The 26,090-nt window shown below is 37.3% G+C and overlaps 1 protein-coding gene across 7 annotated transcripts; it reads left to right on the top strand.

Moving 5' to 3' along the window:
• Window positions 1-224: 224 nt before the first annotated feature.
• pikfyve (phosphoinositide kinase, FYVE finger containing) lies at window positions 225-26,090 on the top strand. Of its 7 annotated transcripts, none has more exons than XM_039655397.2 (43): window positions 225-383; window positions 3,008-3,183; window positions 4,276-4,323; window positions 4,557-4,715; window positions 6,052-6,161; window positions 6,841-7,012; window positions 8,576-8,783; window positions 10,602-10,628; window positions 10,810-10,893; window positions 10,998-11,136; window positions 12,695-12,852; window positions 13,074-13,185; window positions 14,199-14,346; window positions 14,435-14,602; window positions 15,531-15,593; window positions 16,082-16,211; window positions 16,443-16,623; window positions 16,704-16,778; window positions 16,859-16,966; window positions 17,069-17,209; window positions 17,315-17,441; window positions 17,844-19,087; window positions 19,492-19,592; window positions 19,731-19,802; window positions 19,969-20,140; window positions 20,237-20,415; window positions 20,519-20,632; window positions 20,707-20,815; window positions 20,902-21,056; window positions 21,141-21,237; window positions 21,595-21,649; window positions 21,729-21,869; window positions 21,954-22,074; window positions 22,176-22,271; window positions 22,961-23,044; window positions 23,139-23,233; window positions 23,807-23,866; window positions 24,336-24,512; window positions 24,614-24,717; window positions 24,850-24,978; window positions 25,123-25,384; window positions 25,464-25,538; window positions 25,633-26,090. In XM_039655397.2, the coding sequence occupies exons 2-43, from the start codon at window positions 3,018-3,020 to the stop codon at window positions 25,746-25,748; spliced, it is 6,282 nt and encodes a 2,093-aa protein (XP_039511331.2). In that variant the 5' UTR covers window positions 225-383; window positions 3,008-3,017; the 3' UTR covers window positions 25,749-26,090. The 7 variants fall into 7 exon arrangements, with proteins under 7 accessions (XP_039511331.2, XP_039511325.2, XP_039511335.2 ...); XM_039655391.2 differs by having other exon boundaries at window positions 14,435-14,653; XM_039655401.2 differs by lacking the exon at window positions 4,276-4,323.

Below are 26,090 nucleotides of genomic sequence, written 5' to 3'. Positions count from 1 at the left end.
GCGATGTACATATATCTAAATAAAATGATTAAGCCAATAATGTCTGAACATGTGTCTGATATGACCAGATATGAACATGGGATCTCGACTCCTATGAAAAAAACAAACAACAAAGAAACAAACATGAGATTTCCTGAATATATATATATAAATGTTTATATAGGCTATGTTTAAATGACAGGGCTATTTTTAATCGATTAGCTATGCCTGATCACGATATCATAACAACACACGAACTTTCTGAATCGATTAAGCGGGTCTGATCAAGTCGCCGAGCATCACAAGGGTGGAATTAACTGAAAATGTCTTTTGGTTAAATGCATTAAGGATTTATGACATCTCTAAACAGCTGTCATTGACATGGTGTAAAAACGATGGTACAGGTACGTCTAAGATTTATGCTATGCTATGATACAAGAATGCTGTTATTAGTTTATCAGGCAGCTAACGTTAGCTTTGCTAACTTTACCGGGGGCCTTTGATGTAAACAGGAAATTTGACGTTGTTGTTAGTAAATAATTATGTGTGTTAAATATATTGTGTAAGTTATATATTATGTCAAATAACCACAAACAAAGTAGATGTGTGTGAATTATAAACCTAGCAAATTAAATGAATGAAATACTCTCCGATAATATAGCATCATCACATCTTAAATGTAACGCATCTCATTCTCAGTATTCATCTGTATTTATTTGCTCTGTATATTCTATTATGTGTCGGCATGTTCTCTAATATGCATTTACCGATGCGCTAAACCTATTTATAGTTTTCCTCATCCACTTCACACATGATTTGTGTTTTGAGTTTTCTAAAATAATAAACACTTTTCCTGCCGTAACACCGTGTTTTTAATAATGTATACGTAGAATTAACGCTCTGCAGCAGTCTTAAAGTTAGCTCGACGTATATGATAAAAGTAAAATAAACGCTACGGAATGTGAACTTGTCATACTATGGCGAAGGCTTCCTGAATGACGCCTGCTATCGGAAATTTCCTACCTCCCACTTCTGACGTCGTGGTTATGAGCTTATCGTATTCAAATTGACTTGAAAGGCTATTCATGTACATTTTTTTAAACAAGAAACAAGTAGGCCTATTCCCGATAATTCCAATAGCATGTGAAGGGAGCACTAGTAGTACACTTGCCTAATTTCGTGAAAGGCAGACATTAGTTTGTGGCACTGGTAATGTGGGCAGTTAGTTGGTTGGATGGGGGTACCGCTAACGTCATAATTAGTATTCACATACGTAGGCCTTCGCCATAGTACAATTCTCAGGGAATCACATGACATATTAAAACTCATGTTTTCGTTTTCCTGCCTTTTTGAGCCATTATTCTATACACATCAATTGGTCACATACAGTTACTTTAAAGTAAACATCCTGTTTTTAAAATCAGTGGATAATATATGATAAATCATTAGTTATTACTTTCTCACTGACATGCTTAGAGGAATCATTTTATAAATCTTAATTGTCTTGAGTGTTTGAACTGACAATTCAATTTGGTATTGTCCAGAACATTGTCCAGAAGTACTATAAGGTTAACTTTCTTTTAGTCTTCATTGTAAATTTTTGGTCAAGTTTTGTTCTGTAGTCAGCAATCCTGTGATGTAATAATCACATGTTTTAAGTGAGGTTAACATTACATAGTTCACATGACTGACTTCCTAGAGTTGCTTTGAAATTAGAAAGGTTTTGTTTAGAATGCAATGGGGATTCATCATTTATAAAGACATCAATAGTACGAAACAGCAGCATTTTATCAAACGTGTACCTCTTAATCAAAATTGTGCATAATTTATTTCTGTGGGGTTATTTAAGGATATTTGTGAAGTTAACATATTCAAAATGTAATAAGAAATTCTAAATAAAATAGTATGGCATAATTTTAGGTTTGAAACCTTTCATATAAACAAAATGTATAAATATAAGTAGGTTTAAAGGCTTAGCTCACCAAAAAATTATGTCATTAATGACTCACTCATTTATCTTCGGAACGCAGTTTAAGATATTTTCGATTTAGTCCGAGAGCTTTCTGTCCCTCCATTGAAAATGTATGTACGATATACTGTCCTTGTCCAGAAAGGAAATAAAGACATCATCAAAGTAGTGTGACATCAGTGAGTTAGTTAGAATGTTTTGAAGCATCGAAAATACATTTTGGTCCAAAAGTTACAAAAACTACTGCCGACTCTATTAAACATTGTATGGGCTCTATGCACGGCGTTATTTCCGGTAAGGGATTAAGGATGCTCGATAACTTCTGCCGATCATAGAGTCCAATGCAATACTGAGAATTTATATTGAATTTTATACTCCATGGTTATACTAATGAAACGTTAGTCACAAAAACAGATAAAACAGACACCCCTCGTTGTGTTTATGCTTCTTTTTAAAATTATATTAAATAAATATAACTATATATAAAATTACATCTAAACGTATACGTTTCGTTTCAAAGACGGGAGGACAGTAAATATTGAAGACTCTGCCATAATCCCGTTTTCTCCGGTTTTCCTCCGCTTTAATCTACACAACCGGAAATGGACGAGCATCCTTACGTCAAATACGGAACTTATGCGTGCATATAGCCCATTGTCTTCCGGTTCTGTTGTCAATCCGCGTTCAGTGACACTGATGGGACGTAAGACGCTGCTGACATGTTCTCTAGTAACCAGCAATGTTAATAAAATCAACAATAAACTAAGAGAAAATCAACCTCTCACTGCTCTGAGAACTTTAATAATACTTTTATAAGTATCAATGTATATTTTATACCGTGAAGTCTATGTAGAGTTTTATTTTTATATTTGTTCATTTCATTTCTTTCTTGAATACTTCTGTTAAATGCACCTACTGTAGCAAAAAAAAAAAAGATATTCGTTTGGTTGTAATGCTCAGGCACTTGCAAAATAGTAACAAAAAATCATGACATGACCAAATAAAAAAAAAACAAAAAAAAAACAATATGTTTGGAATTGGTTTGCTCTGAATTTGCAGGGGCAGTGACATGGCTGCCGAAGACAAGGCTGAGATGGACTGGAGCTCTGAGGCGCCACTCTCGCCCATCAGTCCCTCCCATCTAACGCACTTCAAACCCCTGACCCCCGAGCAGGATGAGCCGCCCCTGCGCTCCGCTTACAGCTCCTTCGTCAGTCTGTTCCGCTTCAACAAAGGTGAAACAGATTTATTTCTCGCCATTATGCCATACTCAACATCTGCACCTGCATTTCTTTTCTTTTTAAAAGTCTATAAATCATTCATTTGTTTTCAAAGTTTTACCGTTTGTTTTCTGACATCATCACTGAATCTTTTCGGCTAAAGTTGTTTGTTTTCTGTCATCAAACACTGATTCATTGATATCTTGCTTTATGCAATTATCTGAATGTAGTCCCTTTTAATGGATCAATAGCACTTATTTGGATGGATGCATAGGATTTTATATTACTGATGGCCAAACACCAAACCTTAACTGCAATCATTTTTATCTTTTGAGTAACGTTTGATTTCTGAAATAAAAGTTCAAGGTTTTGTAATAGCTATTCTGCTGGAAATTCCCGAATGGCAGAGCAGGGAATTGTATTGAAGAGTCATGTGACAGTGCTCGAGATGTGCCAAGAACACAGTGTGCATTCCACTCCACGACTTCTTTTACTCTCATGTTGTTGTTTTTTTTGTCCCTATTTATAGTCTCAACAGGCTATTTCTGCTAGAAGCATTGCAGTACACAACTGAAAAGGGAATTATTAAAATTAAGTTATAAAAGCATAGGAAAATTACTCCAAACTGAAGTGACAGCAATAGATGATTGAATAAATGCTCTCCATTAAAGAAGTAGTACACTCGAAATTGAGGGGTAAAAACAAAAGCTCACTGTGAAAAGATGATGTTCTCTAAAGAACACCAAAGAAAACTGTATGTGTACTTAATTAAGAAAAGGAAGAAAATCAGACAGGTTTAGCAACATTTCAGTCTTTATAAGTATGACAGGACACACAGATTCTCTTTTGCTCTGTTATAACGAAGTTGCATTTGTGTTTGACATAATGATTAATGATTATTTTTATGTAATGTATTCAATCATCAACTCATTGGAGCTAAAGAACAATCTGACGTACTACAAAAGAGAAGTTCCTTGAATTCAAATTACATTTCTTTTAATATTAGTCTTGATTTACAGTTAATCAGTGTGATTATCTGTAAATTCTTCAATTCAAGCTACAGTTATAGCGATCAACTCTCTAACCTCTCCCTTTCATTCCTTTTAGAAAAAACAGGTGCAAACATTGCACCAGCAAAAAAGCTTGCTAAGCTTGGTAAGTCTAGCTTTTGTACAGAAATGAAAGTAAAGCAATTAAATAAAAGTATAGAATTAATACATGGGAAAAATGATTTCGGAATAAGAAAATTAAAAGAAGAAATGTCAACACAATGCAAATTCTTTCAATAAAATCAGACAATCACCACAAAATTTCTACCCAAAATCCACCATTTCCTCATGAATCTTCCACCTTCTGACCAAGCTTTTCTGTTGGTTTCAATCATTCAGAGGAAGGACGGCCTCCTTCAGTGACAGAGAAAAGTCAGTCGGCTTCATCATCACCGCAGGGGCCACGGCACACCTGGTCAAGTCCTTCCCATTCCATACATGGCTCTGAAACCCACAGGAAATATCCGGAGATTCTCCGAAGAACATCCACTGCTTCGGGTACAAAAGAAAAAAAAAATTTACATGTCTTTTAGTCTATCCACAATTAACATCCTGGTTTTACAATTGTTTATATTGGGGTGAAATATTGACCCGGTCACATTCTACAGAAGACGATGCTAAAATCATGTGTTTTACTGTAGATAAAACTATCGTTCTGAATTCTTTAAAACATGCGCTTTCTAGAGTTAGAAAAGGCAACCCTATCATTGATCTCTTTGATCGATGACTAGTCATTGCAGCCTGGTTCTCACAGGGTTTATCATTGAAGATAACAGTTGATTCAAAGGCTAGACTCTGTACTCAAATAATCCACTCTCAGGAGGGCCACTGGACATTTCTGTAAGTGAAAACTCAGGCAACAATTCAGGAAATAAATGAAATTTGTTTTTTGTGTAACGATAAACCTGTAGAACTATGTTCTGGAGTTATGGCCAAAATTTGAGTGGGAAATGAGTATTCCCCACTTATTAGGAAGCTTCAAACAAGAGGATTTTGGGGATGTTAATTGCATTTAATTAAACCGATAAACTTATAACGTGCAGAAATCTTTTAGGCTAAAGTTGTGTTTATGTTCCTTTCTGTTCACAGTGGAGTGGGAAGGTGAGGATTCTTTATTTTATTTCCCTGAAAATATTATCTGAATTCATCAGCACTGATTTGGAGTATATGTGTATACTGTAAAGAAAGGATTTTCTTTATCAGTATTTTTTTTTTCTTTACATCTTTAAATTAATAAGATAAATGTCCTTGAGAATCAAATATACTAAGTCTTATTTTGCAGAGACTTTATCTTTAATTAGATCTATTTTTCTTACCACATTGGCCAAAATAGCTAAACTACTGCCCAATTAAGTCAAGGTAAACTTGTTTTATCTGAAAACCAGTCTTAGAATCTCTAAGTAAATGTATCATGTTTTAATGATGATGTGCTTTCTGGAAAATAATACAAAAATACTGATTAAGAAAATAGTTTTTGCAGTGTATAGTTTTAAATGAACCACATTTGTTGCATGTGAAAGGGTGAGCCGAACAAACTGCCTGAAGCTACCTTTGGTGCTGTGAACTGAACATTTAGTGGTTGATCTTAGTAATTTCATATGCTTCTATTCTTTAAATCTATTCTTGAGAATCATAATCCCACAAAAATGGCCTATGCCGGCTTACATAAGCAATTCTTGATGGAATCAAGAGTGCTGGTGGATATTTCACTGCAAGCTTTGGCTTTGAATGAGCATGTGTGCCATGTATTTTCAACTGCATATTGTACTTTAGAGTAGGTTTAACATCTTAATTTGTACATTACTGGTGCTTGTGTGTTTCTTTGCATTTATAGAAGGTCGACGGAAATCAGAAGCCCCTCTGGGCAACCACGACCCCCGAACTGCTGTCCAGTTACGCACAGCCCTGAAGAGACTCAAGGAGATCATGGAGGGGAAAAGTCAGGTATTGATTTCAAATAAACTAAATGGGACAATTTCTATACAAATGACTTAAAGCTTATAAACAAAAGAAGCAATGATTTAGATTAGTGATAGACCGATATTGATTTTTTAATAACCGATACTGATTATTTGCATGTTTATGAGCTCAAAAATAACAGATATGCAGAACCAATATTTATTTACTGTTATACTTCTGTTTTTGACACATTACAACACACAACTGAGCTTACAAAAAAAAAACCCAACTAATGGGGGGTTCGTGCAAAAAAAACAAAAAAAACTAATAGGGGTCTGAGTGCAAAAAATAATAAATAAAGTGCCTAAATACCAAATGCCTAATCCTAAATACCAAATTCATTTTCGACTTAGACTTTTAGCTTTTGACTTCAACTTTTAGTTTTAGACTTTTAGTTTTCAATCTGACCCAATAATCCCTCCATTAGTATGACAAATTCAGGCTACAGACACGATGCTGCAATGGCAGAATTCTCAAAACGCCCACAATCCGATATTACAAAACCGATACCTGATTATGGGAAAATCCTTAAATATCGGTAAACCGATATATCGGTCGATCTCTAATTCAGATGTGAATGGAATCCACTACAGAGTAAAATAGTGTTGTTTTGTTGTTGTTGCAGTTGGATGTAAGAGATGTGAATCATGTCTGTATGTTTCAGGACAGTGATCTGAAACAATACTGGATGCCGGACAGCCAGTGTAAAGAGTGCTACGACTGCAATGAGAAGTTCACAACCTTCCGACGGCGTCACCATTGTCGACTCTGCGGCCAAATCTTCTGCAGCCGATGCTGCAACCAGGAAATTCCTGGCAAGTTCATGGGCTACACGGGTGAGTGTTGTTGGGGTGTTTGCTTTGGGGAGCGAGGGACTCGTTCTAACCGCAGGTTTGTGGACGTAGCCTCTTTAAAGAGGCTTTCGACAAGGAGACGAGCAGCTTTGTCAGATTAAGAGTAAGAGCACCTCTAGCATGTTGCTTGTGTTTGCAGTGTTTTTTGGCCTTTGATTTAAATGGGTTGTAGTCACTGATCTACTGTATATATAATGTCATTATATAGATAAGTGGTTGTGTGCATTTTGAACTTTGTGGATTAACTGGCGTGATTCTGAAAAAGGTAAGAATTTGTCTGTGCACTTTGACCTTTTAGGAGGAATCAGTACTTGCTTAAAAAGCCTCATTATTTGCTTGATTTTAATGCTTTAAACTCACCTTAACAATTCAAAACAGAAACTGTAATCTTACTTCGGTTGTTCTTGTATTCAGGCTGGTTTGGGACCCCAAACATATTATAGACATAGACATATAGACAGAGTACAGTAGTCCCTGTGGGGATGACAAGGGAGTCCTTGGAAAATGTATGATATATAACAAATATTTAGGGCTTGAAGAAATTGATTAATTAATATTGAATCAAAATTTAAATGGACTTATTTTTTTGATGTAACAATCTACTCATTTTTATATCACAATCATTCCCTTATTTCTCTTGACAGCCAAATCCGTTGTTAAAAATTGAGAGCACTTTCCAAAAGGTCTCATGGCAGCTTGCTAGCATCTGCATCTCCAACATTCGTAACACAGTTCAGTGGCTATGACAATTTCCATAGGGACCTCATGACGTCAGTCCGATGTAACGTTGAACGTGACTGACTGAATGGGAACGTTTGGATTACTAATGTAACCCTCGTTCCCTGAAAGAGGGAATGGAGACGTTATGTCCTCCTGCCACAACCCCGAACCACCACTGAATGGCCGAGATCCCTGTCTCGAGTCCTCAGCAAAACATGAGTTAAGTGAGTAATGCCAGTCATATGGATGGGTAGGTGTGACTCGGCATGCAAATCTCACTGGCCAATGGTTGGCTCATTTTGTTACCACTTGGAGGTGATTTGGGCTCCCAGGCGAGACCCCATGACATCTGTCAGACGTAACGTCTCCGTTCCCTCCTTCAGGAAACGGGGGTTACATTAGTAAGAGTCCTAGAAATTTTTATTTTTTGTTTATTTTTTGCTCATTTAAATTATATTTATTGAATTTTCATGTTAATTTTTAGTCATTTCATTATGTGAAATTTTATTTTATTGGTTTTGTTTTTTAAAAAAATATTGGCTAATAATATTACATTTAGGTTTCATTTATTTGTATTTCGGTTTTAGTTAGTTTTACTGTTTATTTATTTCCAGTTAATAATTTCAGTGCCTCAACTTAAACTTATTTCAGTTATTGCCAGGGCAACATTTCTGATTTACCTGTAGTTTATGTTTTTCAACAAATATTTTATAATTTATTTTATTTCAGCTTATTTTAATTAACAGAAATGTTTTAATAGTTTTAGCTGTAGCGGTAATAACCTTGGTCTAACTTCTCTTTTGGCATCATATCCCCCTACTGCAGGTGATTTACGGGCATGCACGTACTGTCGTAAGATAGCGTTGAGCTACGCTCACTCAGCTGACTCGAGTTCCATCGGAGAAGATCTCAGCGCTCTGTCAGATTCAGCCTGCTCTGTGTGCGTGCTGGAACCCACCGAACCACGCACACCTGTGGGGGGGCGCAAAGCTAGCCGAAACATCTTCCTGGAAGAGGACCTGGCCTGGCAAAGGTGAAAAAACTACAGAAAAGGGGCAGGGCATAAAGACATATCACTATCTATTCCACTGTTCCTGCTCACGTTACCTTTTCCCTATGGTGTTTCCTTGCTCTGTTTTAACACTGCATTCTTACCATACTCATTTCTCTTGCTGTTTATCTCTTTCATATGAGGACTGTTGGAGGATTGGCCCTCCAAGGTCCATCTAATCAAGTATCTGCCTGATGATTTATGATTCATCAAAAGTATAGAAGCAAATTGGTAGTTAAGAAATATCATGGGATGTACAAAGAAAAGTGAACCTTAAAGGGTTAGTTCACCCAAAAATGAAAATTAAGTCATTAATTACTCACCCCCATGCTGTACCAACCCCGTAAGACCTTCATTCATCTTCGGAACACAAATGAAGATATTTTTGATTAAATTTGAGAGCTGTATAACTACCACATTGGCTCCTAAGGGACTGCCTCTTGACGGCCCAGAAAGTCAATGAAGAAAATGTTTAAATATCCCAAGTGACTACCGTGGCTCAACTATATGTTTATCAAGCGACGCGAATACTTTTTGTGCGAAAAAACAAACAAAAATAACGAGTTTATTCGACTATTTCTTTTCTTCCTTGTAGGCCAGAATGAGAATTCCTTAGATTTCCACGACGCATGCGCGAGATTTGCGATCTGCTTACACCAGCTTACACTACTTCAGATCGCAATTCTCGCGCATGCGTCGTGGAAATCTAAGGAAGTCTCGTTCTGGCCTACAAGGAAGAAAAGAAATAGTCGAATAAACTCGTTATTTTTGTTTGTTTTTTCGCACAAAAAGTATTCGCGTCGCTTGATAAACATATAGTTGAGCCACGGTAGTCACTTGGGATATTTAAACATTTTCTTCATTGACTTTTTGGGCCGTCAAGAGGCAGTCCCTTAGGAGCCAATGTGGTAGTTATACAGCTCTCAAATTTAATCAAAAATATCTTCATTTGTGTTCCGAAGACGAACGAAGGTCTTACGGGGTTGGTACAGCATGGGGGTGAGTAATTAATGACTTAATTTTCATTTTTGGGTGAACTAACCCTTTAATATATTGTTTCTTTGAAGTTTATCTTCATTAAAAAATGGTTGCTGTTGAAATCATTTTAAATGGAATAAAGCATGAAACCTGTCAAGAACATGTCTGGGGTTATGTTTCACATTAAAAAACAAAAAAGAAAATAATACATTGTATTTTCCTTAAAGGAAAATTAAGCCTTTGTTTAGGACCAGTAAGAAAAATTAAGCTATAAACAATAATATATTAATTAAATTGTTTATTATTTTAAATCTTTCACTTATGTTGATTTAATAATTGAGAAAGTCATTGAGAAAAATTGGAATAAAAAAAGTAACTGTCATAAAAGTAATTTTACAATGCAAAAAAAAAAAAACCTAACTGTCCCAAAAGGCTTAATTTTCTTTATTCTTTAAGGCTTAATATAATGAATTTTTAATTTTTGGAGTGAAATATGAACTGGACATGTTTTGTGGGATTCACTTTGCTAGGGTCTTCAAATAATTTAGACTTGCAGACAGTTTTTAGACAGTGTGCATTGTTATTCAAAATAAGGTTTTGAGCAAAGTCAGAACTTGCAGTTTTTCCCTCCCATTTTGACCAATGTTTACTCTTTTTTTACTCCCCCGCCATGACAAATTACGTATAACGCAGTCACAGGACTTTTATGATGCAAATGAAACTTTAACCCTCTCTGCTCACCTTTATTTAATCAGCTGGCTTCTTCTGTGGTGTGTGTCTGTCTCGATTCTCATCTTTTCTCCTTTCTCTTTCCATGCATAGAAAAAATTCCATTGGGATGAGGAAGAAGTGAGTTTTAGTGTTACTTTTGTTTTGCATGACCTCCTAGCGAAGACATGCTGCTGCACTTGAGTGTAACTCTGTTTCATGCAAAGCTTGACTGTCATTTATTAACATAGTATTTCAAAGGGAAACGATTAAGATGTCACTGACTTTCAATTGCATGTATGTGTGTGTGTGATCACACTAGTCATCAGGAATCTCAGAACAGTGGTCTCAGCTCCAGACTTACAGTAGTTCAAGAGGATATGGGCAAGTCACCGGCCAGGAAGAGGTGATTATGGTGTATTTTGGCCAAAGATTCTTTACTCATTTCAATGCTTACTGTATGTTTGCAGACTATAAATACAATGCTATCCATTTATTGCTTGTGTTAAGGTCAGCTAGTGTGACCAACCTGTCTTTGGACCGTTCTGGCTCAGCCATTGTTCCTGCCTACGAGAACTCAGTTAGTCCACAGAACAGTCGGGCCGTATCCAAAACCGACCACAATGAAGAGGAGCGAAAGATCCTTCTGGTACGAACTTGTTTTTCACAGATTCCTCCTCAACTCTCCTTAACCTTTGCATTGTTGGGTGATTCTTTAACTATGGTACTTTTCTTGTCCCTGGATGAAATAATAAAATCTTAAAAACATTTCTTCTTTTTTGTTTTTGTCAGACTTACTTCACCCTAAGGGGAACTTGTAAAAAATGTGTCATGGCTCAATCATTATTTTTATTATATAATATCAGGCCTTTAATGCATGTTTTTTACGGTTTTCCCCCTGTCCCTAAGCCAGACTTTGTACCTTCAAACTCACTTAATTCTAAATTGAATATTTAAATAATGTAGATTTTAAGTATAAAATAATGTCTATTCAATTACACATATTATATATTGCAATATTTATTCACATTTTCTTATATATTTCATAAGTAGAACCCTTGTCCCTTGAGTTCACTGTCATTTCCACCACACTGTACAAAATAGAATCCTGGGATCATTGTTTTAGGTTTGAATACTTAGTAACCATAGCAATAGAAACTCCACAGTGAACACATGGCTGGGTGAAAGGGTGACCTCTTTAGGGGGTAACGAAAAAAAGAAAAATCAAGGTAAATTTGACTAAAACTGAGAATATGTTTATTGGCCGTCATTTCCAAACGGCTCATATTTCACATGGAGGTAAAAATAACTGGATACAATTAATTTAATAATGTGTAATTTTTGTATATTTAATGCTAACTGTAAAATTAATATTAACAGGCTAACATAGCATGATATTTTAGAGGAAAAGGGGGAACATGTCATTTCCACCACAGTCATTTCCACCACGGTGTTCATTGTGGTGGTAAAGACAGGTTGTGGTGGAAATGACACTGTTCATGCTAAACAGCAAATTATTTTGGGCTATAATACTAAAACGTCAATGTAAAAACAAAAAAAAAACATACAATTAATTAAGTTAAGGTAGTAAGAAATATTTTATTATTTTATTTATTTATATATATATATATATATATATATATTATTCAATAGAAATCATCGCACCCAACTTAAGGGAAGGATTCTAGACAGATTGAGAAACCAACTGATAACCAATATTATTTATTATTGCTACAATATTGTTGGTAAATAAGAGAACTTGGGCGTTTTCTTGGGCTGTCAGATAAAAATGCCAATATATATATATATATATATATATTATTCAATAGAAATCATCGCACCCAACTTAAGGGAAGGATTCTAGACAGATTGAGAAACCAACTGATAACCAATATTATTTATTATTGCTACAATATTGTTGGTAAATAAGAGAACTTGGGCGTTTTCTTGGGCTGTCAGATAAAAATGCCAATATATATATATATATATATATATATATATATTATTCAATACAAATCATCGCACCCAACTTAAGGCAAGGATTCTAGACAGATTGAGAAACCAACTGATACTAAAAAACTGTTTGTAGAAATGTTTTTATTTTCTGAAACTGTCTAGCTCAAAGAGTACCATAGTTGAAGAATCCCCCTTTTATATTATGTGTGATATATGTTGTTATATAATTATAATGGCTGATTATCTTGTAGGATTCTTCTCAACTTAAAGATCTATGGAAGAAAATTTGCCACAACAGTACAGGGATGGAGTTTCAGGACCATCGGTACTGGCTGCGTACTTACCCCAACTGCATTGTTGGTAAAGAGTTGGTCAACTGGCTCTTACGAAACGGCACTATTTCAACTAGGTAAGAACTTGGTTCATTACATCTTCGAGTGTGGTCAGACATTAAAATATAAATTAAGCTATAACAGTTTTTGTTTCCTTTGCATTCTTCTAAGACAAGTCACATTTATGTAAATAGTGCTTTATACAATATAGATTGTTTCAAAGCAGCTTCACGTTAATAAACAGTGAAATAACTTATAACATGTTAATTTTGTTAAACTTTCAATTATTCCGACACAGGGCTCAGGCCATAGCTATTGGGCAGGCTTTGGTAGATGGTCGCTGGCTTGACTGTGTAACCCATCATGATCAGATCTTCCGTGATGAATATGCCCTCTATCGCCCTCTTCAGGTTAGTATAAGTATAAATATGTGCCATAATTTTGTTAAAGGCACAAGATGAAATATATTTGCTTTGAAATATCCCCCAAAAAAACACTAGCACAGTGTTATATATTTTGTTCAGTTGTGTACTTACATTATCCCAAATGTTTTCAACAATGTTTAAATCCAGAGAAATGTACAATTTTAGCCATCGTATCCACGTTACCCTCGATTTCCGGTTCTAGTACTGTTTGGATCCCTTTATCGACAGATAAGTTATAACTTAATCATTGTTATGGTCTTATTGTTTGACTCACATTTTCTTGATTTACGCTGAGTAACATGTTTGTACCATACCTGAGAGACAACACATTTTTGGTCAAGTGGCTAACATGGCATAATCACCATTTTCTCCCCTATATAATATATTTTATAATTAACTTATTCATGCCATTTAGCGAAACAAAAGTCATCCAGCTTCTATAATGTAATATTCTAATAACGATGTAGCTTAATGCAATGTGCAACAAGTGTGTTATACCAGCCACCGAGTGAACGCACAGTAACGTTTTAACATAACTTTCAACACAGTTGAATGTATTTATGATTGTTTTGACCGAGTAAAACAGTGCTGCATTACCTCACAATTTTTATTCATCAAATACAGTAACCTGTATCAGTTGTAATTCAGCACTCGCGGCTATTTCCTTAGAATGAGATTAAATATGCAGATATTTTTTGTGGAGGTGTAGATGACAACTCCCATGATTCCATGCTCATTAAAGCTACGCCTTTGTTATTGTTTTAAAAGCGACCTTTAGCGGAGAAACTTACATACAGTCCCTTTAAATGTAATATTCAGTTTCTTTTAAAATTACATGACTATAAAATAATTGAGCAGGCTAGTTACACGCTAACTGAATACACTATTTTTGTAATTCTGATTTAGATTGTGTTTATTGTAATTAGCACTTTACAAATAAAATGTAATTGGTTTGATTCCTTCTGTCATCATATTGCAATGTGTTTGTTGACTTTCAGAGCACAGAGTTCTCAGAAACCCCCTCTCCAGACAGTGACAGTGTGAATTCTCTGGAGGGACACTCTGAACCGTCATGGTTCAAAGACATCAAGTTTGACGACAGTGACACTGAGCAGCTAGCAGATGAAAATGACTTTGTCACACCAAGTAAGTACCCCTTGACTGCTGACTGTCCTATTGCAGTCATTATGTCTTTCCTTTACCAACTTGCTGGCTCCCTCTCACAATTTTCCAGACTCGGCGAGCCCCAGCAAAAGAACATCCGTCAGCAGTTTCCATTCTGCAGTGGACAGTGACTCAGCCGCCTCCATCAACCTAAACATGGAGCAGGACAATGTCAATTTCCACATCAAGAAGCAGGCCAAGTACCCCCATGTGCCTCCTTACCAAGCCGAGCAAAAAAGTATGGAGCCCCATGACCCGTTCACCCCAGAAACCGACATCCATGCACCAAGTGAGGAGAGGCGGAGAGGCCCATTGGCCATCCTGGTTTGCCTCTGTCTGCTTCAAAAGCAGCACTAACTCACTGGCTTTGTTCCAAACCCTAGCGAGCAGCCTCACTAAATACTGTCTACATAGGCAGCAACCTTTTAAGGCTACAACCTAACGGCATAGAAACCTTATTGATGAATTGTCAAAGGCACAGCAGGTTGATATTCTGGGTCAAAGAGTTGGTGTAAAATGGTGATGAAAAAAAGAATTATTGTGTATAAAAATAAGTTTTGACTAACAATTTAAGTGCCCCTTAGGAAAAAAACTAAGAAATTATTATTGTATTAAATGTATAGTGTGACCTCTTTATTAAGCACAAAACACATTTTAATTATTATAATAATTGTAATTATAATAATATATTATAATATATTTATTTTCTTGTTTTTTTACAAATGCTAGGCAGCTCACTAGGGTTAAGAACAGAACCAATGTCTTGCTGATCTGACACCCACCACTCAATACTAGTCCAACCCTCTAAAATATAATTAACAATTGAAGTAACAGCCCTAATTATAGCATACAGTCATGCATGGCTGATTTCTTCCTTCCCAGCCTCACATTATTTCCCTTCCCAGTCCAACATTTCATATGCATTTCCAGTTTTTCATACTACCTCAAAAGCATGGCTTGCTACCATGTCATGCATGCCTCACAGTCACAAAGCAGTAACGTTGACTTCCACTTCCTCAAAAAGACTGGTTGAAACTAATCCATTGTTATGTACTAGACTTAAGGCATCGCCTTATTGCAACATTTAAATCCATATAATCCAATGTGTCTTCCGATGTCCGCTCTTGACTGTCCTGACTCATACGCACTCTCTGTCTCTACATCAGTGGAAGTCCTGCTCTCTGAAGATGGAGGTCAGCATATATCCATCAGTGATGCCTTCATTAAAGGTAATTGTTTCTTGCGTGTTTAATTGCAGTTTGTAGCAATACTTCCATTCAAAAGTTTAGAATCACTAAGACGTGTTTTTAAAGCTTGAAGTTTAATTTAAAGTTTCAAATAAATCTGAATCTGGTGAGTAAAAACAAGGGTAGAATGGTCAGAAAGAACTTAAAGTTGGTATACACCAATAAAAGAGAATCATGAGAAGATGAATCAAAGTTTGAGCTGTTGTGGGAATCATAAGGTTTCATCATAAAGACACCTATGGGAAGTGCAACAGAAAGTATTGGACGAAACTACACCTAATTATCTTCTTAAACTGACTGCTTAGTTGAAGAACAGCATTAAATTAAAAAGTCATTTGTAAGTATGCATGTCTTTACTGCATTTTTACCAATTAAATGCTCCCTTTATGAGGAAAGGTATGTTTCTTTAAAAACAGTGTAGTGTAAATGAACCCTTGTCTTACCTATGCTGATGGGTTTCTCCTCTGTAGAGTCTTTGTTTAATCGGAGGGTTGAGGAGAAAGCTAAAGAAATGCTCTTCACTCCTCTCGGCTGGCATCACAGCTCCTTGGACCAGCTGCGGGAAGAGAATGGGGAAAAGAAAGCGATGGAGCGTTTACTGTAAGATTAAAAAAAAAAAAAAAATTTGCCCAACATATAAGATGTTATTTTTAGGTTGATAACTTGTATTCATAAACTGTTGCTGTACTTTTATCAACATGTAAAATACTATACTAATATATATAGTAAACACTAAATAAAAATCACATGATTTGTTTGTTTCAATCACATGAAACAAATGAGTTCAGGGACTTTTGGAAGCACATATCATGATTAATGCTTCCTCTTCAGGTCTGCTAATCACAGCCACATGATGGCGCTGCTGCAGCAGCTGCTCTACAGCGAATCACTGTCTCTCTCCTGGCGTGACATCATCGTACCTGTGGTGAGGCAGGTGGTGCAGACGGTGCGACCGGATGTGCGCAGCTGTGATGATGACATGGATATCCGTCAGTTTGTCCACATCAAAAAAGTGAGGAACACAAGTGGATGCAAAATCAATTAATTTACTTTTTTTCCTGTTCAATTAGTCTAATACTAGATATTTTGTAGATTCCAGGGGGGAAGAAGTTTGACTCTGCTGTAGTAAATGGCTTCGTTTGCTCAAAGAATATTGCACACAAAAAGGTTTGTAATGATTCAACATTATGCCACAGAGGAGGCCATACTGTATATTTGTGCTAACAGTGTTGGGAATGTCTCAACAGATGAACCCTTACATCAAAAACCCCAAGATACTTCTCCTCAAATGCTCTATTGAGTATCTGTACAGAGAAGAGACCAAGTTCACCTGCATTGACCCAATTGTGTTGCAGGTGATGCTTGAAATGTGATTTCAAGACTTTTTATCTCCAGACAATATGCTAAACCTGCAAGAATCTGAAAAAAAATTATCATTTACAATTTGCTTTGTACAGGAGCATGAGTTTCTGAAGAACTATGTTCAGAGGATTGCTGATGTGCGACCAAACCTAGTGTTGGTGGAGAAAACTGTGTCCCGTATCGCTCAGGACATGTTACTGGAGCATGGCATTAGCCTTGTGATTAATGTCAAACCTGTTAGTACCGTCTTTAAGGCATTTGTTTAAACATTATTCCCACATTGAACATCAATAATGAATTGTGAAGAGTTATTTTGGTTTTTCTCTTTTTAATCGCCACAGCAAGTCCTGGATCGTGTAAGTCGAATGACACAGGGAGATTTAGTCATTTCAATGGATCAGCTCCTTACGAAACCTCGTCTGGGTACCTGCCACAAGTTTTACCTCCATTCCTTCCAGCTTCCAAATAGTGAGTCTCTATTTATAATGTATGTTACTATTTATGGCATTAATGAGCTTTAATTTGCTTCTCATTTTACTAAAAGTTGTTCCCTTTAGGGATGCGATAAGTACCATATTGGCTATTCATTTATCAGTATCAGTTCCTTTTGACATCATCTAACACTAACTAAAAGCTAATCTTTAAAAACACTAATAATTTAATAATGATATTCAGTGTAATCTTTAACAAATCTGAAAATGGACATCCATTTTTCATACTGTACGTCCACTTTAATGTGATGCTTAAATTCAAGTCTTGATCAAGACAGTTGTGATCAGACTTATGATTTTCACCAAATTAGTTTTATTTACATTTTTCAGGTCTGGCATATTTTTGGTTTTTATTAGTAATTGTAATCTCTGTTTACAGATGAACTGAAGACCCTGATGTTTTTTGAGGGCTGTCCTCCTCAGCTGGGCTGCACTATTAAGCTCCGCGGTGCCTCAGAGTATGAATTGGCACGGGTGAAAGAAATCATCATTTTTATGGTGTGTGTGGCGTACCACTTACAGCTGGAGATCTCTTTCCTCATGGATGAGTTTGCAATGCCTCCCAGCCTGGCTGAGAGTTCCTCCTTCCCATGTCTGCTGGAAAACACCACTTTGGAGGAAGAGGAGGAGACTGGTGGGGAAAAGGAGAGCCAAGATAATGATGGGTCCACGCTGGGGGACGTTAGCCTCACGCTTCTCCCAGAAGCAGACTTTGAGCCAGGACTTCAGGAGATTATCAAACTCCACAGTAGAGAGACTTCCATCTCAGATTCTTCCTATAAAGACGGAGAAAGCCCCGGAATAAATAAAAACGAATCCGTTGCTTCCTTCTCTGGAGGAGAGGAAGACATTATAAAGACCTCCACACCCCTTTCCTCCTTCTCTTCCAGCTTTCCCCAGCCAGTTACACCACCTTTCCTGAATTCAGACCTGAAAGAGATATCACAGGAAGTGAACAAGGGGCCAGTTGAGGAGGAGAAGAACAAAGAGCTGGAGGAGCATCTGGTCCATCAGGACAGCACAAGCTCTGAGACCTCCCTTCCACCAGCCCGGCTCTTCAGGGATCCCTTACAGGACGACACAGACCTGTATGTGACCGAGCATGTAGCTTCCTCAGATGACCGCCTCAAGTCCATCTCAGCTTTATTCAAACAAGAGCTAAAAGACATTATCCTGTGCATTTCACCTTTTATTACATTTCGGGAGCCTTTTTTGCTCACGGGGGCTGGATTGCATTGTCCTAGCCGGGATTATTTTCCAGAACAGGTTTACCTCTCACCTCTATTAAATAAGGACTCGAAAGAGCTGGACGGACGCCGCAAGCGGCAGTTGCTGAAAGAGTCTAGCCCGAGTTCTGGCAGCCTGACTAATGGTACTGTGTCGCATCAACGGACCATCCAAATTTTGCCTTGTCACAAGCTCACGAGTGCCCGTATAGCAGACCAGCTAGGCAGCAGTCAGAATCTGGCACGCATGCTGGCCGACTACCGTGCCCAGGGAGGACGCATTCGGCAAAAAGAAGGAATGCAATTTCGTGAAGCCCCGCCCACAAAGGCACCAATAAAGGCAGATAGTGAAGATGATAAAGGGGCAGGACAGAGTGAAATGACATGGGCTACAAAGGTGAGGGTTTCTCATCATCTATTATGTTTATTCTTTTACTTTATTCCACATTCTGAATAGTGTGAGGCGCTTTGCATAATTAGGACCAAAACTTTTAAACTTTTGTTTTGGTCATCTTTTAATTTTATGAGTGTTGATGTTTTTGTAACTTGTTTCCAAATGTTTGGATCCCTTTATCCAGTTGTAAATGTAGCTAAAATGAATTGGCTACTCATTAGGTATATATTGTGGAAAAATAGTTGTTTTCTAATTGTTTTTTTTTTAAACAAATAAATTGTTACTTTTTTGTAGCGAGAGAAAGTCATTATTTTACTGTCACTGCATGTGAAATGTGGGGCTTAAATCAGTTAATGATTAAAAAAATATTTTTTTATTACAGTTAATTGTTTTTTTTATTGTTTCAGTTGGACTGTTTAAATCCAATCAACCATCAGAGGCTCTGCGTGCTGTTCAGTAGCTCATCAGCACAATCTAATAATGCCCCAAACCCCTGCGTCAGTCCATGGTAAACTCTCAGTACACTTATATTATTATCATATTAATTCAAGATGTATTAACATTAACATGATTGAGTGACAACTGTGTTCTGGGTTTGTAAAAGTTAACGTGTAGGTTTGTTAATGTATCTGCTATGTATTTACAGGATTGTAACAATGGAGTTTTATGGCAAGAATGACTTGACTCTTGGTGTATTTTTGGAGAGATACTGTTTTAGGTAATTTATTCATTCACACATTTATTTTTGTCATTCCTAGGGTCACAATACCAACATTTTTCATTACACAAGTTCTGATACTACAGCAACAATACACCTTTATTTAAATGTGTCATTATAATATTTTTGTAATGTTTTCCTTCGTTTTTATATGGGTCCAATTCAGACCCTCTTACCAGTGCCCCAGCATGTACTGTGAGACTCCCATGGTGCACCACATTCGGCGCTTTGTGCACGGTAGCGGCTGTGTCCAGATTGTTCTGAAAGAGCTGGATTCGCCTGTACCCGGATACCAGCACACGATCCTCAACTACTCATGGTGCCGTGTCTGTAAACAGGTAACGTGGGGAGACTTTGATTTTTTTTTTTTTTAAATATAATATAATTTTTTGCTTCAGGATCATTCATGTGAATTGTTACCTTTTTTATTTCAGGTGACTCCTGTGGTCCCTTTGTCTAATGACTCCTGGTCCATGTCCTTCGCCAAGTATCTAGAGCTCCGTTTTTATGGTCACCAGTACACCCGTCGGGCCAACGCCGAGCCTTGTGGCCACTCCATCCATAAAGATTATCACCAGTACTTTTCCTACAACCAGATGGTGGCTTCCTTCAGGTGTGCATCTTCACAGTATAGATCTCATATCTTTGAATCTTAAAAGTAAATTTTTATGAACTTTTTTAATATAAATGTGTTTGCACTCTTCTGTCACCTGTAGCTACATCTCAGTGAGACTGCTAGAGATCTGTTTGCCGTCTCCAAAGATCATCATCAGGAACCAGGGTCCCTCTAAAGCCAACTTGCAGCAGGATCTCAAAGACTTCTCCCAGAAGTAAGATTCCCTATCTCTCACCCATCCTTATTAACCTCCTCCGGCTAAATGAATCATTTCTCCATCGTTTGTAGGGTGGCTCAGGTGTACCTGGCCATAGATGACCGTCTCACCTCTTTAAAAACTGACACTTTCAGCAAGACCAGAGAGGAAAAAATGGAGGACATGTTTGCACAGAAAGACGTAGATTTCTTTTCATGACTTTACTTATTTCATCCAAAGTGTTAACCAATGTCCAGTTACTTTAAATGAATATTCTTCTGTCTTAGATGGAGGAATCCGAGCTTCGCGGTTGGATAGAGAAGCTACAAGTGCGTCTGCAGACCAGTGCAAAGGACTCGCCACAACAACTTCAAGCTGTTCTGGAGTCAGTGGTGGTCAAAAAGCAGGGCTTGTGTGAGACCTTGCAGTCTTGGAACAACAGGTGACGACTGCAGTCATATAGCAATAGAGATGGACTAAAAATCTGCCATTAGAAAATCGAACCGATGTTTTATCTCATCTTCAGACTTCAGGACTTGTTCCAGCAAGAGAAAGGCAGGAAGCGTCTATCTGTTCCTCCCAGTCCTGGCAGACACAGACAAGCTACATCAGATGAGAGCAAGGTCAGTAATTTATTTAGTAAATAATGTATTAATCACCAGGTAGTTTATTAGTATTTTTAGCAGGTTAAAACCCTCTCTGAGAGGTTGCTTCTCTAAGTGGATCCCCTTAAAATCATAGAAATAATTTGTTTTCAGAGGTTTTTTTTTTTTTTTTAGATAAATCAATTACCCAATTGCACAGTTATTGGACCACTAGTTGGCAACTGGGTGGCCTTGTACTAACTTGTCCTGGTTGGATCTAGGGCTGGTAACCAAAAAGTAGTGGGTTCGAACCCTGTGCTTAAGTAAGCCACCTCCTGGACTTGAAATAAAAGCATACATACTTTTGATCATTTATTTGTTGTTTTTGATCCATAGACTAGTGCTTTGGAGTCCTCTCCTCGTAACGCATCCCAAGTGGATGGAGAGAAAGGTGAGATCATTGGTCCTTTATTCATCTTAAAATAGTTCTTGATTGTTGCGCACAGTCGACTCACAGCCTTTTCTCACAGAGGACCGTCATCTCAACACATTTCCATCAAGTTCAGGGACCTCATCGTTACTACAGTTACCGTCTCCGGCTGATCAAGCTTCTGATGTCATTACAAGCGGACCATCTTTTCCTGATCAGGATTCTCTCAGCATTCCAGAGGGTAAACTTACGTTGAACACTTGCTGGTGTTTTAAATCACATAAACATCCCAAATGATTTACTCTGTACTTCTTTTTTGGTTTAGACATGTTTGATGGACACTTAGTTGGATCTAATGACAGTCAAGTAAAGGAAAAGTCCACCATGAAAACCATCCTGGCCAACCTGTTACCGGGCAACAGCTACAATCCCATCCCTTTCCCTTTGTAAGGCTGTTGTGATATTGTGGATGCTAAAAAGCAAATCAATGCTCTTCTCAAGCTAATAAAGGTCTTTATTTTTTTTAATTTTTTTTTTGATATGTTAGTGACCCAGACAAACACTATTTGATGTATGAGCATGAGAGAGTCCCTATAGCAGTGTGTGAGCGAGAACCCAGCTCCATCATTGCTTTTGCACTCAGGTACAGCTTTCGTACACTTATAATTATTAACACTATAACACTTGACTAACACTTACTATTCTTATTTCTAAAAAAAACACAACCTTTCTACATGTACTGTGTCAGACTAACTGGGAATAGTCACAGCACTTGCATATTGTTGCCCTATTGTTGGGTTGATCTCTTCTATTGTTCTCCATATTTGTAAGTCGCTTTGGATAGAAGCATCTGCTAATTGGGTAAATGTGAAATCTAAATAACTAAAAATTAGATATTTATAGATATTTAGATATTTATATTTGTCTATTTGTTCATTTGGAGGAAGCATTGTTTTAACTAAACAGACATTTTTGCAAAGTAGATCCAGTAAATCAATGTTGTGAACCAAGTCACTCACTGAAGCAGACTTGCTTCCAGATTTCTGAAAAACGAATCAAACTTCTCAGTAGTATCAGCATTTTAAATGAGACACTATTAAAATATTGTGTTAATGTTCTTGTACTTACAAATTGTGAAGCTGGCCAACTGGCATAGACGTAAAGTCATGTTAATTTCATTGTGATATTAATGATAGGGATTCATTTTAATTTTGTCAAAAATTAATATCAAATACTTAATAAATATTCAATATATATAGCTGAAATGTCACTGCAGTTTTGTTTCACTGATTTCTTAAACATTATCCTAATTCTTCTATTTCCATCATCCAGCTGTAAAGAATATAAAACTGCCCTTGAAGAGCTTACAAAGACTACATCGAAAAGCGGAGGTGACGACACATCTCAGGCCATTAGGTACATCAATCACTCATTCCCCTTATTTGCTGTATTTTCTCAGTGTATATTGGTAAAACAGCAAGCTAATTTCTTCTTCTCTTGCCATCTATAGTGCTGGAGAGAGTAGAGCAAAGAACAGCCCAGCCAAACCTAGTGACAGCAGCATGTCACAGCTGAACCGCAGTAGCATTGATGCTGACCCACTCAGTAAGCCAAACCACATTTTACCAAATACTAGCCCAGGGCTCGACAATAAGGACTGCCTGATGGCCCGGGGACAGTAGACGGAACTGTCATTTGCTGGATCAGGACAGTGTTGCACCTTCACGATAGTTTTACTAGCCAATTTAAATATTCAAGCACAAGAATACGCAAAAGAGAACTCTATTTAATACTTGCGTTCCGTGTGAAAGTTTTGTGCGCACGTGCCCAGAAATTATACGCAATTTTTTTACATTTGATTATTCAATTTCTGTACCGGAAAATTATTGTAAGACCAACCTGAAAAGCACTGTTTACAAAGATTGCATTTATCTTTTCGTTTGTGCATGCTTTGAATTAGCAGTTTACTTGTCTTTAACAATATTTGAAATTTACACGAGTTAAGCAAGTAGTTTGTGGTGTCATAACCTCATAATTTTGGCTAGGCAAGTAAACATTTAAACCAGTGGCCGAACCGGGAGAGTAGAAAAAAAAAATCCTTAGTGTTGAGCTCTGTAGCCACTTACAAATAGCATGTGATGTATAGTTTTCTAAATGTTTATGGGATCTCTTTTGCAGAGGATCCTGAAGGCGGAGACAAACAGAAGAAGCAGACCGGAAACCCACACATTGAGCTGCGTGAGTATCAGTCTCAAATGGCAGGTGAAAACATTCCTTATAGTTAGGTCAATATTATTAAATAGTAGTAAATAGGTGCTAAAGAAGCCTCTAGAACTGAAATTCAGATTTGGTTATGTATGGGCATTTCAGTTTTTTGCCGTGCTGTAACAATCACAACAAATTATCTGAACAATCAGAGGAGGGGTTTAGAGAGACCATATCCTTCATCGAATGGTTTTAGACTGTGAGAAAATAGGTGATGCTGCAGTGTATATTATAAGAAAATGTAAGTGTGTTTTACCTTGGATGCATATAAACCTACAGTATTGTAGGAGACTAACTAAATTAGGAAACTTTAAAATATCATAACAGGGAGAATTTAATGTTTTCACAGATTTGATGTATAAATAAATTAGCTGTTTGATTAAAATGATAATAATTGGTATAATACAAATATGAACATCTGAAAATTATACTTTTGATGCAGAGTTCTCAGATGCCAATGCCAAGTTTTACTGCCGGATCTACTACGCCGAAGAGTTTCATAAGATGCGGGAAGAGATTATGGAGAGCTCAGAGGATGAATTTGTGCGATCACTCTCCCACTGCGTCAACTGGCAGGCTCGTGGCGGAAAGTCCGGCGCAGTTTTCTACGCCACTGAAGGTGCGACTTACAGACTTGAAGATTTACAGATGATTCTTTACTGAATTTTATCAAGGTAGACTTGTTGGATGTGTTTTGCTAAAGGTGCTGTTTCTCCTCAGATGATCGTTTTATTTTGAAGCAGATGCCCAGATTAGAGGTCCAGTCTTTCCTTGACTTTGCACCCCACTACTTTACTTACATCACAGGATCAGTTCAGCAAAAGGTAAGCGTATACTGTACGTACCTGTATATATACAGTATAGGTCTTGTCATAGCTTTGTATGAGGCAGCATTTTTCGGCCTGTTTTAGTTTTTTCTTTCTAAATTCCTTTTTTTTTTTGCATCTGTTTTACAGCGGCCCACAGCACTTGCTAAGATTCTGGGAGTGTACCGTATCGGCTACAAGAACTCTCAGAACAACACAGAGAAGAAACTGGACCTGTTGGTGATGGAAAACCTTTTTTATGGGAGAAAGATGGCACAGGTATATTCATTTAAAGAAAACAGCCTTTAAGCCTTTAAATCTGCAGCTTATAACTGATTTGACATTGGTGCTTCAGAAAAACTGAAAGACAATTTGGGTCTTTTTATGCTCACATTTACAGTCCTCTTTACTGTTTTTGTGCAGGTGTTTGACCTGAAGGGATCCCTGAGAAACAGGAACGTGAAGACGGATCAGGGAAAGGAGAGCTGTGAGGTGGTGCTCCTAGATGAGAATCTCCTGAAACTGGTGCATGACAATCCCCTTTATATTCGCTCCCACTGCAAGGCCATTCTGCGTGCTGCCATCCTCAGCGACGCCCATTTCCTATCCAGCCACCTCATCATTGATTATTCCTTGCTGGTGGGCCGTGATGATGCCACGGATGAGCTAGTGGTGGGGATCATAGGTGAGAAAATGTCATGTCATTGTAAAATCCATTTCGGACTTTCCTTTTAGTGGTTGTTAAAATTGTTGTATATTTGAAGATTATATCCGGACTTTCACATGGGATAAAAAGCTGGAGATGGTGGTCAAATCTACTGGGATTCTTGGAGGTCAAGGTACAGTTATGCTGTTTTGAATACATTCATATCTCTGATATTCTCAGTAGAAGCTAAGACACTTACGCGTGTTATGGTCTTTCCATCCTGACAGGTAAAATGCCCACGGTGGTGTCACCAGAGCTGTACCGATCACGTTTCTGTGAGGCCATGGACAAATACTTCCTCATGGTCCCTGATCACTGGACCGGTCTCGGGCTCAACTGCTGATGGCCAAGGGAACATTACAGCTGGAAGCTGCTCTCTTATGTACTTTGCAGTGATTCATTGGAAAGGTGAACCCTCCATTATCTGGTGTCTAAAGTTAGGTAAAACTGAACCTCTCTTTTTATGCTGTTTGACCAAAACTGACGTGCCAAGACCCAGTTCCTGAAGATCCACGGAAGAGACTGAACTGAAATGGCATAACCGGTTGAACCCTGATTTGCAGTAGTGTTTGTATATAACCTATTAATCAGAACTGTGGACAATGTAACATTTTATAAATGTACAGAGATGTATAATTAAAGATTATTAATACTAATAAAAGTATCAGCCTTGTGTCACTGTCAA

This window comes from Pimephales promelas, chromosome 7 (assembly GCF_988280905.1).
Source record: "Pimephales promelas chromosome 7, fPimPro1.hap1.1, whole genome shotgun sequence".
Classification (NCBI taxonomy): domain Eukaryota; kingdom Metazoa; phylum Chordata; class Actinopteri; order Cypriniformes; family Leuciscidae; genus Pimephales; species Pimephales promelas.
The sequence above is the reverse complement of the archived record's forward strand: the minus strand, read 5'-3'. Positions and strand labels throughout refer to the sequence as shown.

What these genes read in the sequence shown, in the direction of transcription:
- pikfyve (XM_039655391.2), top strand. Translation starts at nt 3,018, where the DNA reads ATGGCTGCCGAAGACAAGGCTGAGATGGACTGGAGCTCTGAGGCGCCA. An exon ending in CAAGTTCATGGGCTACACGG is followed by an intron (nt 7,013 to 8,575) that starts GTGAGTGTTGTT and finishes CCCCTACTGCAG; the next exon opens with GTGATTTACGGGCATGCACG. An exon ending in CCCTCTATCGCCCTCTTCAG is followed by an intron (nt 13,186 to 14,198) that starts GTTAGTATAAGT and finishes GTTGACTTTCAG; the next exon opens with AGCACAGAGTTCTCAGAAAC.